Source organism: Mercurialis annua, linkage group LG8 (genome assembly GCF_937616625.2).
Source record: "Mercurialis annua linkage group LG8, ddMerAnnu1.2, whole genome shotgun sequence".
Lineage (NCBI taxonomy): Eukaryota > Viridiplantae > Streptophyta > Magnoliopsida > Malpighiales > Euphorbiaceae > Mercurialis > Mercurialis annua.
Genome location: NC_065577.1, coordinates 36,078,994 through 36,090,577, shown reverse-complemented (window position 1 = coordinate 36,090,577; position 11,584 = coordinate 36,078,994). Strand labels below are relative to the sequence as shown.

At 28.8% G+C, this 11,584-nt stretch overlaps 1 protein-coding gene across 1 annotated transcript; it reads left to right on the top strand.

Moving 5' to 3' along the window:
* The first annotated feature begins 8,507 nt into the window (after positions 1–8,507).
* LOC126660724 (chlorophyll a-b binding protein 6, chloroplastic) lies at positions 8,508–10,583 on the top strand. Its single transcript, XM_050354374.2, has 4 exons — positions 8,508–8,771; positions 8,919–9,021; positions 9,856–10,144; positions 10,325–10,583. Exons 1-4 carry the CDS (start codon positions 8,584–8,586, stop codon positions 10,468–10,470), a joined length of 726 nt encoding a protein of 241 aa, XP_050210331.1. The 5' UTR covers positions 8,508–8,583; the 3' UTR covers positions 10,471–10,583.
* Positions 10,584–11,584: the final 1,001 nt, after the last annotated feature.

The following is an 11,584-nucleotide window of genomic DNA, read 5'->3' as shown; positions in this document are numbered from 1 at the left end:
TATTGTCGATGACTCTTCAAGGAGAACGAGAACGCTGCATGTGAAAGGTTAGCACATGTTTCATATCGCAGATGGTACTAAATATATAATTTGAGGATTTGTATATTAGGACCAACGAAGAAATCAAAGTAAACTAACGTTTAAAGTATATAACGTATTAAAGACAGAGGTAACTTGATAAGAACCTTGAGATGAGGATATATAAGCCCGCGATTGTTGTGTGATATTGCGTGCGAATTAAATAATTAGTATTTATGTGATTCGGTGACTAGGCTTACGTATGAAGTAGTATATGGTACGGGGATGCTATGATAAGCATAAGATATAAGCGTTAAAGGATGTTTGATAGGAAGGCATGGATTTAAAGAGGTAGAAGGACTTACAAAGTTACAGAGTTAAGGTCTGGAGAACTTACAAAGTTAAAGGTTTATGATTTAAAGGTAATTGTTTAAAACGGTTTTAAAAGCATAATTGTGCCTAGACCCGAGATAGAAATGCATTATTGCCACGACGTGAATAGAACTGCATCGCTACATAAACATTAAATGGAAAGAATAATAAATGGATTCATACATTAGTAGGACATGCATCATGCTCATTTGGCCCAGACAAGAGGTAAGTTGTAGCAACTCTTTGGGGATGAGAGACGTCATCACCCTAGAGCACAATTATGCTAATCTTTAAAGGATTTGAATGTGATTTTATGGAAGGGTAATTTTCTTTGAATTGCAAAGATGATTGAATTTATTTTTAAAGAATTTTGTTTTAAAACGTAAGTATACCTAGACTGGAACTCTATAACGAAGGTAAAATGCTCGGGGTTAAGTTACAAACAACTCTAGAAGGCACGACGAATGTGCATTGGAATACAAAATGAAGATTTACGCTTTGAATATACAACGTTGGTAGTAGTTCAACGAACTATAGTGCGAGTAGAATAGTAAGACGTATCTATATAGCGATGTATATACGATTAAGCGGTAAGCTAAGACTCCATCTGTAAATGAGGTGTTTAGGACATCATGCTATAAGATAGTAGATGTATAAAGAAAGATAACAAAACCTAGTAAGCGAATTGTAAGACTAATGTAGTAGAGATATGGGGGCAATCTTTACAAATTAAAGAAGCGAATTTTTAGCAATTTTAGGGAATCGTCAAGATTAGTAAAACTAAAGTATCTTTTAATGGAACCGTTGGATCGGTTTGACGTTGGAGTATGGCATTCCTAATAAGTTTATTTAGGAATGAACCGTGATGATCGTTAAACGGAGAGCCAAACGACTGTGTTTATGAAAAGTATTACTAGAAGATTTATATGAATAGAAAGGACCAGGCTAGTGAACTATTTGAGGAAATATAAGATGTATTGAGATTATTTATTGAAAATCCATATAAATACGAATGATGTGAAGTATTTAGTTAAAGAATGTGGCACACTTGATCATGCCACAAGACTCCAACGCTGCATTACTTTTGACAAAAGGTATAAAATTAATTCTAATATTTATTTTGGTTCTCACTTATTCTCTTAATGTTTTCGAATCTTGATTATAATCTTAAAGTTACTAAAATCTATATTTTAAACACAATAATTTATATAATTGGCAGTGGCAAAACCAGAAATTAATATAAAAAGATGCAAAAAAAAATTAATTTTACAAATATATAAAATAAAGTATAATAAAGTGGTTAATAACTATTGAATTAGAGAAAATTATACAAAAATTATATTACCGCGCTGTGTTTTCTCTAATAACCTCTTTCAGTTTTTTTACATTTTCTAATTATTTATTCTTTATCATCAATGACTCAGTGTTTCAATTTATTTCATTTTCTAACCTTGCTTTGATATTTTACACGTGTCTATATTTTTTGATTCAAGAAGGAAAATATTGCAAACCCCAAAAAAATCAACGGTCTGATTTGATTCTTTAGAGTATTGACCATAAGAGCACCATGTATCACTTCTCTCTCACTGCTAATCTCTGATCTCCGATGCCGTACTCTGATCTATAAACTATGTTCATTTTTATTCAATATTTATATGGATCTTCCGATGACTCAATTGAAGAATTCATCAACAATGTTGGCAGTGCTCTAGACTCTATATCCTTCTTCTTCATCTTCTACAATTAATTTTCCAATCTCGGTAATCACCACTACGTTACCTTTTATTGTTGTGGAATCTTCTCATGAAACTGAATTAAACATGTGCTTAAATGTCATCATTTTTCTCCTCACAAGTAAAATTTATGTCAATATTCATTTTCTATTAATATTAAATACCCGGTTGCAATTAGATTTTCATATGAATACATTGGTAGTATTTAGATAATGATATAGATGGCCTACTGATGGTTTTGTCAATATTTTTTGCAAACATTTAGCTATTTCCTTTATCTCGAATAATGTAGCTGAACTGGTTCCGAAACATATTTGTGTTGTTTTTTTAGATGTATCGTACATATTTTATAGATGTATTATTATATTATAAAACAACTCAACTAACGAAGAATGTATCTTTTTTTTCTAATAGTCGTTGTTACAAGCTGTGCAGGTCTTGGTGCTCCAACAATTTTTTTGCAAAAAGTTTAAACTACTTTCTTTATTTCGAAGAATGTAGTTGAGTTGGTTTTAAGACGAATCTGTGTTGGTTTTGAGATGTATTTAAAGTGTTTTTAAGATGTATATAACTTGTTTATGAGATGTATCTGAATTATTTTTGATTTTTGATTTCTTATGTAAATTTAATGAGGATATTATATAATTATTTGTTCAATTTATTATGTATATACATAGTGGCTACATAAATGATACATCGTATATACACCAATCATAGACTAACTTTCTTTATTTCGAAGAATGTAGCTGCGATAGTTCTGAGACGTATCTCCGCTGTTTTTGAGATGTATCTAAAATGTTTTTGAAATGTACATGATTTATTTATGAGATGTATCTGAATTATTTATGAGATGTATCTGACGCGTGACTGAAGTGCTTTTCTGACACGCATTACAAACGCGTTTTAACGCGTTTTTACAGCTGTTTCACACATTTTCTCACTTTTTTTTAATTTAAGTGTGTCTGTCTATTATTTAGTGGTTGGATAGAAAATATAAACTTTTTCTTTATTTTGTCATGAAAGTAAAGAATTTGGATTTTGGCTATTTGAATAATATTTAATTTATTTTTGAATATTTTTGTTTTTTTCTCATTAAATTAATCTTTTATTTGTGTTTTAATTAAAAAATTGCTCATGTAATTTTTTTTTAATTTTTACAAAGATTATCGATTGACCGCTTTGGCTTGTGGGTGCCTCCGCCCTTAGAAATTGGATGTCCCAATAAACAAAATAATTTGACATCAATTTAAAAACTAGTAGGCATGTAAAATTTTCATTTAGTAAAATTAGGAATATAAAAAAATTAGATGATAAATTTGATAGTTTTCTGTCATTTGTTTTACAAACCAAAACACAAATCCTAATTCTCGATTGATGTAGCGAAAGTCACAACTAAAAACAAGACAATTTAAATAATGTTGGTTACATATAATACAGTAATAAAAAATTTAAACCCTATTGATATTCAATAATAAGAATTTTAGAAATTAAATATCAAAAGTTCATAGATTCAATTGAATACCGAAATTTGGAAAATAATAAAATTTGTCCCAAAACAACATAAACTACCGTCTAACAACTCATAATGTTGGTTAAATAATAAAGTGAAATAAAAACCCTAAACTGTGGATAATAGGAAAGTAAAATAACAAAAGTCTAAAATAGCCGTAATCGCAAAAACGCTATTTTGGAAGCCCAAACGACGGAATTCGGACCAAAAGCAACAAAGATCATGAGCAAAGCTGAAGAATATCGATCATTGGCCCATTTCCAATAAATTTAGGCCTAGGAACCGTCCAAATTGCACACCACATATATCAGAGCAAAGCTAAAGAATATCGATCATTACCCCATTTCCAATAAATTTAAGCCTAGGAACCGTCCAAACTGCACTCCTCCAACTTTGGCAGAATTATGAAAATGCTTTTACGCCATTTTATGCTCCCTTTTTTTCAAGAAGTCAAATTCTACTTCCGCAGTCGTATCATTTCCGTTAGGGTAGAAAAAATTTGACCTCGAATTTGCAGTAGGCTCATCATAAAAAGAACCACCATGAAAAGAAATCAGATATTTGACGTTGAACACATTAGCCATTTGGATATGGATATGCAACTTTAGATGGTAAGAAAATTAAAAATTAGATCTCATGATTCATTTTACTAATTTTATTACGTAAACATTAAAAAAAGAAAGATATAATTACAATAGTAAAAAAATTAAAAAATTAATTCATAAATATGTTATAAATATATTTATGGTTGAACCGGTCGGTACTATCTGATTTCGGTTCATCGGTTCTAACCAATTCATTATGGTTGAACCAGATTTTCTGCTCTGTAAACTTAAAAAAGCGAACAGGTGATTAGTTTCCGTTTTAATAGGTCAAACCGGCCAGTGCGGTCCGATTTTTAAAACACAGATATATATTGTAGACGTTCGCTGCAGGACTTACCGCCAAGTCAAATAAATTCATAATTTGATTATTTATGCGACAAATTTAGTTTTTTATATTTATACTATTTGTTTCATCAATACAGTCGACCCTTTAATAACTAAAATACATGGTGGGTTAATTTTTTATTAAATATTAATTATTAAATTACTGAATATTACACAAGATATAATATTGAAGTTGGTTCTCTGAAATTTTATTAATTATTAGAATTATTAATTTATTAAATATCAAATATTAAAAAGTTGACTGCGTATATATATTTATTTGAAAAAAAAATACTTTTTTATATTCATAATTTTGACCATTTTATTAAATATATCTTTAAAAAATAAATTGAATATTATAGTCCGTGGTTTTGAAAATTAGAATAAATATATCAAATCCTCAGTTTAAACGTAATTTTAGGAACATAATTCTCATTTTAAATCTAATTAATCCTTTCTAAATTTAAGTAAAAGATCAATTGTGTAAATGATTATTTATGAAATAAAAAAAATAAAAAAATAAAATAAAATTTGTTTAAATTGAGGGTTTCAATATTTTTACTTATAACTTATAAAACTGACGACTAAAATATCTGAATTATTTGTTAAAAAATTATATAGTAACATGGTTAAAATTGAAAATATAGAAAGGCCTTTTGCTTTTCTTTGTTTCCCCTATTTAATGTAGTTCATAAAAGTCACTTATCTTCTTTACCTTTCCTTTGTAAAAACCTACAAATACAGAAAAGTCCATGCAAGAGTACACACAGCATAAACTCTTAAGAAATTATTAAGGAATTACAGTTTTAATAATAATTATTAAACTTTGTAAGAAATTATAAATTTGTAAGTAATTATCGAACTTTTAATAGGAATAGTAAATATCAAACATCTTTATTAAAACAATTTCTTTTACAGATACATCAAGTGTTTAGAATAAATCTCAAACGATACATTTAAGTTTTTTTATATATCCAGACTAATATTCATTTGAACCGGATAGATCTTTACGTAAGATAAAACTCTAATTCTAAATTTTAAACGGCTACATATATGAGCATAATTAGAATCCGCTTTAAGTTAAGAGAGCGTCTTACCAACTCACTTACATTTTAAAGATAAAAATAGTTAACTTTAAAAAATTAAGAGAAATAATAATTATGATATTAATATTTTGGCTTAATCACCAAAAAAAGTCAAACCTATACGTTTTGTGTCAATTATAGCCAAACCTGTAAAAATCACCAGATTTAGCCAAACCTTATATGTTCTGTTTTTTTTTTAGCCATTTTTGAATCAAACCGATTTTTCTGACTCCGTGTCGTCCACGTCACCGCCAACTAAGCAACTGGTTCGCATGTCAGTTAAAATATTTAAATAAGGTTTGACTATAATTAACACAAAAAAAATTAGGTTTGATATTTTTTTGGGTGAATAAACTTAATTTTAAATTCAAGCCAATTTTTAAATTCGATAATTAGTAAATTAATTATATCATTTATGAAATTTATATATATTTAAAAATAATTAATATTTCCTATTTAATACTAATTAAAATTAATATTAATTTTTTATTAAACCTAATTAAATCTAATAAATTTATATTATAATATATTTTAATGAATATGTAATTAAAAAAATGAATTAATGTATTACTTAGGAATTAATGTTGAATTAAATTTGGTAAAAGGGTTTAACATGATGATTTTAAACTTGATTTATTATTTTTAATGTTGTTGATATTTTGTTATGACTGGATTTAGGTAATAAATAAAATAGTTATGTGTAAATTAAGGTAAGTTTTTAGCTATGCCGAGTAAAATGACATGCGTTTATGCTTATAAACATCATGATATATATTGATTACACCACAATGAACTTCACTTTTTAAAGAAAAAAAATGAGAAAACAATTACAATCGTCCTTTAAATAAGCAGTTTATTCAGTGATTATTTTTATGTTTATGTGTGCATAGTTGAATTATGAACACTGTCGTATATTTGTTGTGTATATTACTCTCAGATTGTTCGTTGGAAGACGAACAATTGGGTCTCAAACGGCGGCAGTGTCAAAGAACCGACGACTGATATTTAAAAAAATAAATTTTAAGATGAATATGATATTTTTTAATAGAATTTAAATTAATTATATATCCATAAAATATGTAAAAACATTTTATTAGAATTATTTAAATTTAGTAAAAAAAATTAATTTTAATTAGCGTTAAATAAAAATGTTATTTTTAAATATATATGAATTGTATTATAATATAATTAATCATTTAATTATTTAATTTTAAAATTAGTTTTATTCACCAAAAAATACCAAACCTATGCATTTTGTGTCAGTTATAGCCAAACTTTATTTAAATATTTCAGCTGCCATGCCAGCCAATTGCTTAGTTGGCGGTGACGTGGACGACACGTTGTTAGAAAAACCGGTTCGATTCTAAAATGGCTAAAAAAGAAACAGAACATATAAGGTTTGGCTAAATCTGGTAATTTTTAAAGGTTTGGTTATAATTGACACAAGACGTATAGGTTTGACATTTTTGGTGATTAAGCCTAATATTTTATATAATTTACTCTAAATTTTATTATCTGTATTTATAAGTTGGAAAATATTTTAAATTTAGAATAAAATACATCATTCACCATTTTTTAAAATTTATTTACAAAAATATTGTAAAATTTTAAAAATTATACTTCGTACTTGATCATTTAAATATATTTCATATTCTATAATTTATTTAAAAAAAGTCCCCGAAAAACCAGAAAACCATCAAAATTACGCTGGCGAATCTTGTAGACCGGTCGACGAAGTTTTGTCGGCAGATTTTCTAGCCACCAAACGGTCAATATTTAGTCAACATATGGTATGCTCACTGACTTGTGGACATTTTACTAACTATATTGTAAGAGTGTTTTATAAGTGTGTTTTAAATGTATTTTAAGTGTTTTTTAAGGGTTAATTCCTAAAAAAATCACAAATTTTACATGAAGTTTCATTTTAATCATGACCTTTAAAAGTTGACATTTAAAGACATAAATTTTCATATTGTTTCAAATTCATCATTTCAGTATATTTTTATTAATTAAATTCTTCACTAAACCATTAATGAAAGACCCAAGTTATTAATCAACATCAAATCTTATTATCTTTCAGTTAGAGTATCTAGGATTAGGAATTTTTAGTTAAATAAAATACACCGAATTTTACTTTGATGATAGATTTGAAATAAAATGAATGTTCGTGCCTTTAATGACAACTTTTACATGTCATGATTAAAATGAAATTTCGTGTAAAGTTCGTGACTTTTTTAGGAATTAACCCTTCTTTTAATGGTATTTTGACCTTTGATATCTTTTAGGTATATATTTAATTTTGTTGAAGGTTATTTAAGAGTGTTTTTTAAGTGTTTGTGAGGTATCTCTTAAGTGTTTTTTATTTATTTATTGGTTTTCAGTGTTTTTTCGGTGTATTTTTAATGTAATTTCTCGTAAATATTTTCTTTTCAATATTTAGAGAAATTAACTTTCCGTCTTAGTATTTCTATAATTTTTTTTTTCAAGATAGATCTGAAAAGATTCCCTAAATTCGGTATGAAAATTTTGTAGCTGTAAATTTGTATGGATGGAGAATGTCTATCAAAAATTATTTATTATTTACATTTACTTGGTAAAAAATAATAATTAATATTATTTCATGAACAGGGACTCTCCATCCACAAAAATCACAAATTCCCATTTCTTTTTTATTTTAAAACAAGAAATGATTACAACCACACAACACTAGGATAATTACACATAACCCACAAATTGGATTGAAAAATCCTACGTGGCCCAATAACATATCCAAAGCAAGTCATCTTAGCCAATAAAAATCCCCATTTAGATTCTGCATGCATCTCTATTTTCCCCATATACTAATACTCCTCAACCCTCCATTACTTCACATAATTCTTCTTCTTCATCATCAATCTCCACCATTTCTGCAACTAAAATTCAGATTCTAAGCAAAAATGGCGGCTAACACATTGATGAGCTGTGGCATTGCCACTGCTTTTCCTTCTCTTCTTTCTTCTTCCAAGTCAAAATTTGCTTCTTCTGTTCCTCTTCCTTATGTTAATGGCTCATCTCGGATTACCATGTCTGCGGAATGGATGCCCGGCCAGCCCCGTCCTCCTTATCTCGACGGTTCTGCTCCCGGGTATGTATTTTTGCAGTCCGTATGAGTATTTTTTTAGACGAAAAATTATTCGGTTGTTTAAATTGTAAAGAATTTATATGGTTCGTGTTTAAATTAGTCGAAGTTTTAGAAACACGTTAAAGTTTATGATTTATTTTTGTGTTTCAGCGACTTTGGATTCGACCCTTTGGGACTAGGAGCAGTTCCAGAGAACCTTGAAAGATTTAAAGAGTCTGAGCTCATTCACTGCAGATGGGCTATGCTTGCTGTTGTAAGTTACTCAAATTTTTTACCCTACTAATGTTCTAAAAGTTTAATTTTTATTATTTTTATTGGCTCTAACCAAATATTTTAATTTTATCAATTTTAATTTGATTCAGGTTTCTTTTATTCTAGTTATAGCCTACTTATAAAATTGGAGTAAGCAGAGTATGTTTAGACTCACATGACTACTGTATTTGGACTATTTTAAAAAGAAATAATATCCATTTTAATGTGTATCCTAGCTATGTGATAATTCTAAATATAAAGAATATTAAAAAATGAATTCTATACCAGTTTTTATTTAAATTTTTATATGATTAAACTATAAATTATCAGTTTATTCTAAAATGACAGTCGTAAATAAAAAAACACATGAGACAACAATCACGTAAGCCGAAAAATACATACGTAATTCTAGTTTTTGTAACCCATAATTGGAACTAGATTGTTTGATTCAGGTCAGACTTGATGGACTCAGAGACTAGAAGTGTCAAAATGAGCCGTGAAGCGCGAACACAATTCGCCTAATATTTAAAGCCAACGAATTAAATTGAAATTAAATGTGTTGGTACAACATGTCGTATTGCAAGTTTAAATGTGAACTGTTCTATTTATGACATGGTTTACGACGTACGGTGTTTTTTTTGTTGATAATAATTAAATTAAATTTGTTGTGTTGATATAAATGAGTCGTGTTAACCCTAATCGTGTCAATAGGAACACGACCTGCCTATCCGTTTTGACATCTTATCCCAAATGTTAAAATCTTCTATGTCACTAAACTTGATTTTCTTTCATTATTTTTGAATAATTGGAACTGAGGGGTTTTTTTGAATTGCAGCCTGGGATCCTATTGCCAGAGGCCTTAGGATTGGGGAACTGGGTGAAGGCACAAGAATGGGCAGCAATTCCCGGTGGACAAGCAACATATTTAGGGCAACCAGTTCCATGGGGAACACTTCCTACAATTTTAGTAATTGAATTCATAGCGATTGCCTTCGTCGAGCACCAACGAAGCATGGAGAAAGACCCCGAAAAGAAGAAATACCCTGGTGGTGCTTTTGATCCCTTGGGCTTCTCCAGGGACCCTGCTAAATTCCAAGAGTACAAGCTCAAAGAAATCAAGAACGGTAACCATTTCACCGAATCATCATACCTTGTTTTAATTCGTAGCAAAATAATAATAAAACGTCGGATATTAGAACTAATCAAACACATAAAAATCCTAGGACTATTAAATTTATCATCGTATGAATTAATTATTTGCTATTATTTAAAAAAACGGAACTAAGCGAAAATTTGGTGGGCAGGTCGGCTGGCATTGTTAGCATTCGTAGGATTCTGTGTGCAACAATCGGCATACCCAGGAACCGGACCTTTGGAGAACTTGGCAACTCACTTGGCAGACCCATGGCACAAAAACATTGGGGACATTGTCATTCCTCCATCATTTTAAAGATACCAAGTCTCATATCGTATCCATTGTACAATTTTATGTAATCATCTGTAATCAAACTCAATCTCATATCTTTTAGCTCCCTAAATTTAGAAGTGACCCTTTTATTTTTATTCCTATGCTTATGCTCTCTCCTAGTTTATTGGTATATATAAAGTTATTTTTAGTAATGGAATAATGAAAAAGCTTTAATTAATGTTGTAATTAAAGTTATAATCAAATTAATTTAATTAACTAAAAATAATACAATTAAGGGTATTTTAGATGTTCATCGAGTTAATTATTTTTTTGAAAATAAAAACAAGCCTACACTGGAACATTTAAAATATAAATCAACCTATCTTTTGTGGATGGAACTATAATGTAGTTTAAAAGAAATATGTATGTTATTTTGCCTGCATTGTCCTAACATTTTATGCAAATAGTAAATATAATAGGAGACACTTTATCGGAGGGAGTTGCATTTTGACAAAAGTATAAGCCATTTCTATTAATTTTGAAGTCTAGGAGTGAGTAAAAACCGAATCAAATCGGAAAGTCGAACCAATACAAAACAAAAAAAATTGAGGAGTGGTTAAAATGGTTAATATAGAATGATTTGGTTTAAAATTTTAAAAAATCTTGATTTTTGATTATGGTTTGATTTTAAAAGTCGTCTTAACCAAACCGAGCCGAAAAACATAGAATATAAAATGTTGTCGTTTTATATATGGTGCAACTAGGGTTATGGGTGGGTTTAGCATAAAAACTCTCCTTAAAAAATTAACCCTAATTGCATTTTACTCCCTGACACGCTCTCTCCTGTCTTGCCTTTCGGTCTTATCTTTTCTCTCTCCTCTCTATACTCGAACAAACCCTAATATTTTACTATCTTCGTCTCATTTTACCTTCTTTTCTTATTTCTGATGGATTCAATTCCTCTTCTCTTTGTACTGCTCATTATCAAACGTCGATCTTGTTCTTAACAGGGAAGTAAAATCCTATTTACTCTTGCATGTAAACTTTTTGAATTTAAAAGGGTGATTTTGTGAAGAAATACTTGAACTTTAAGATCAATAAATTCGATTCATAAATTTTTAAATTAATTTTTATTAAAATTGGTTTTAATCTACTG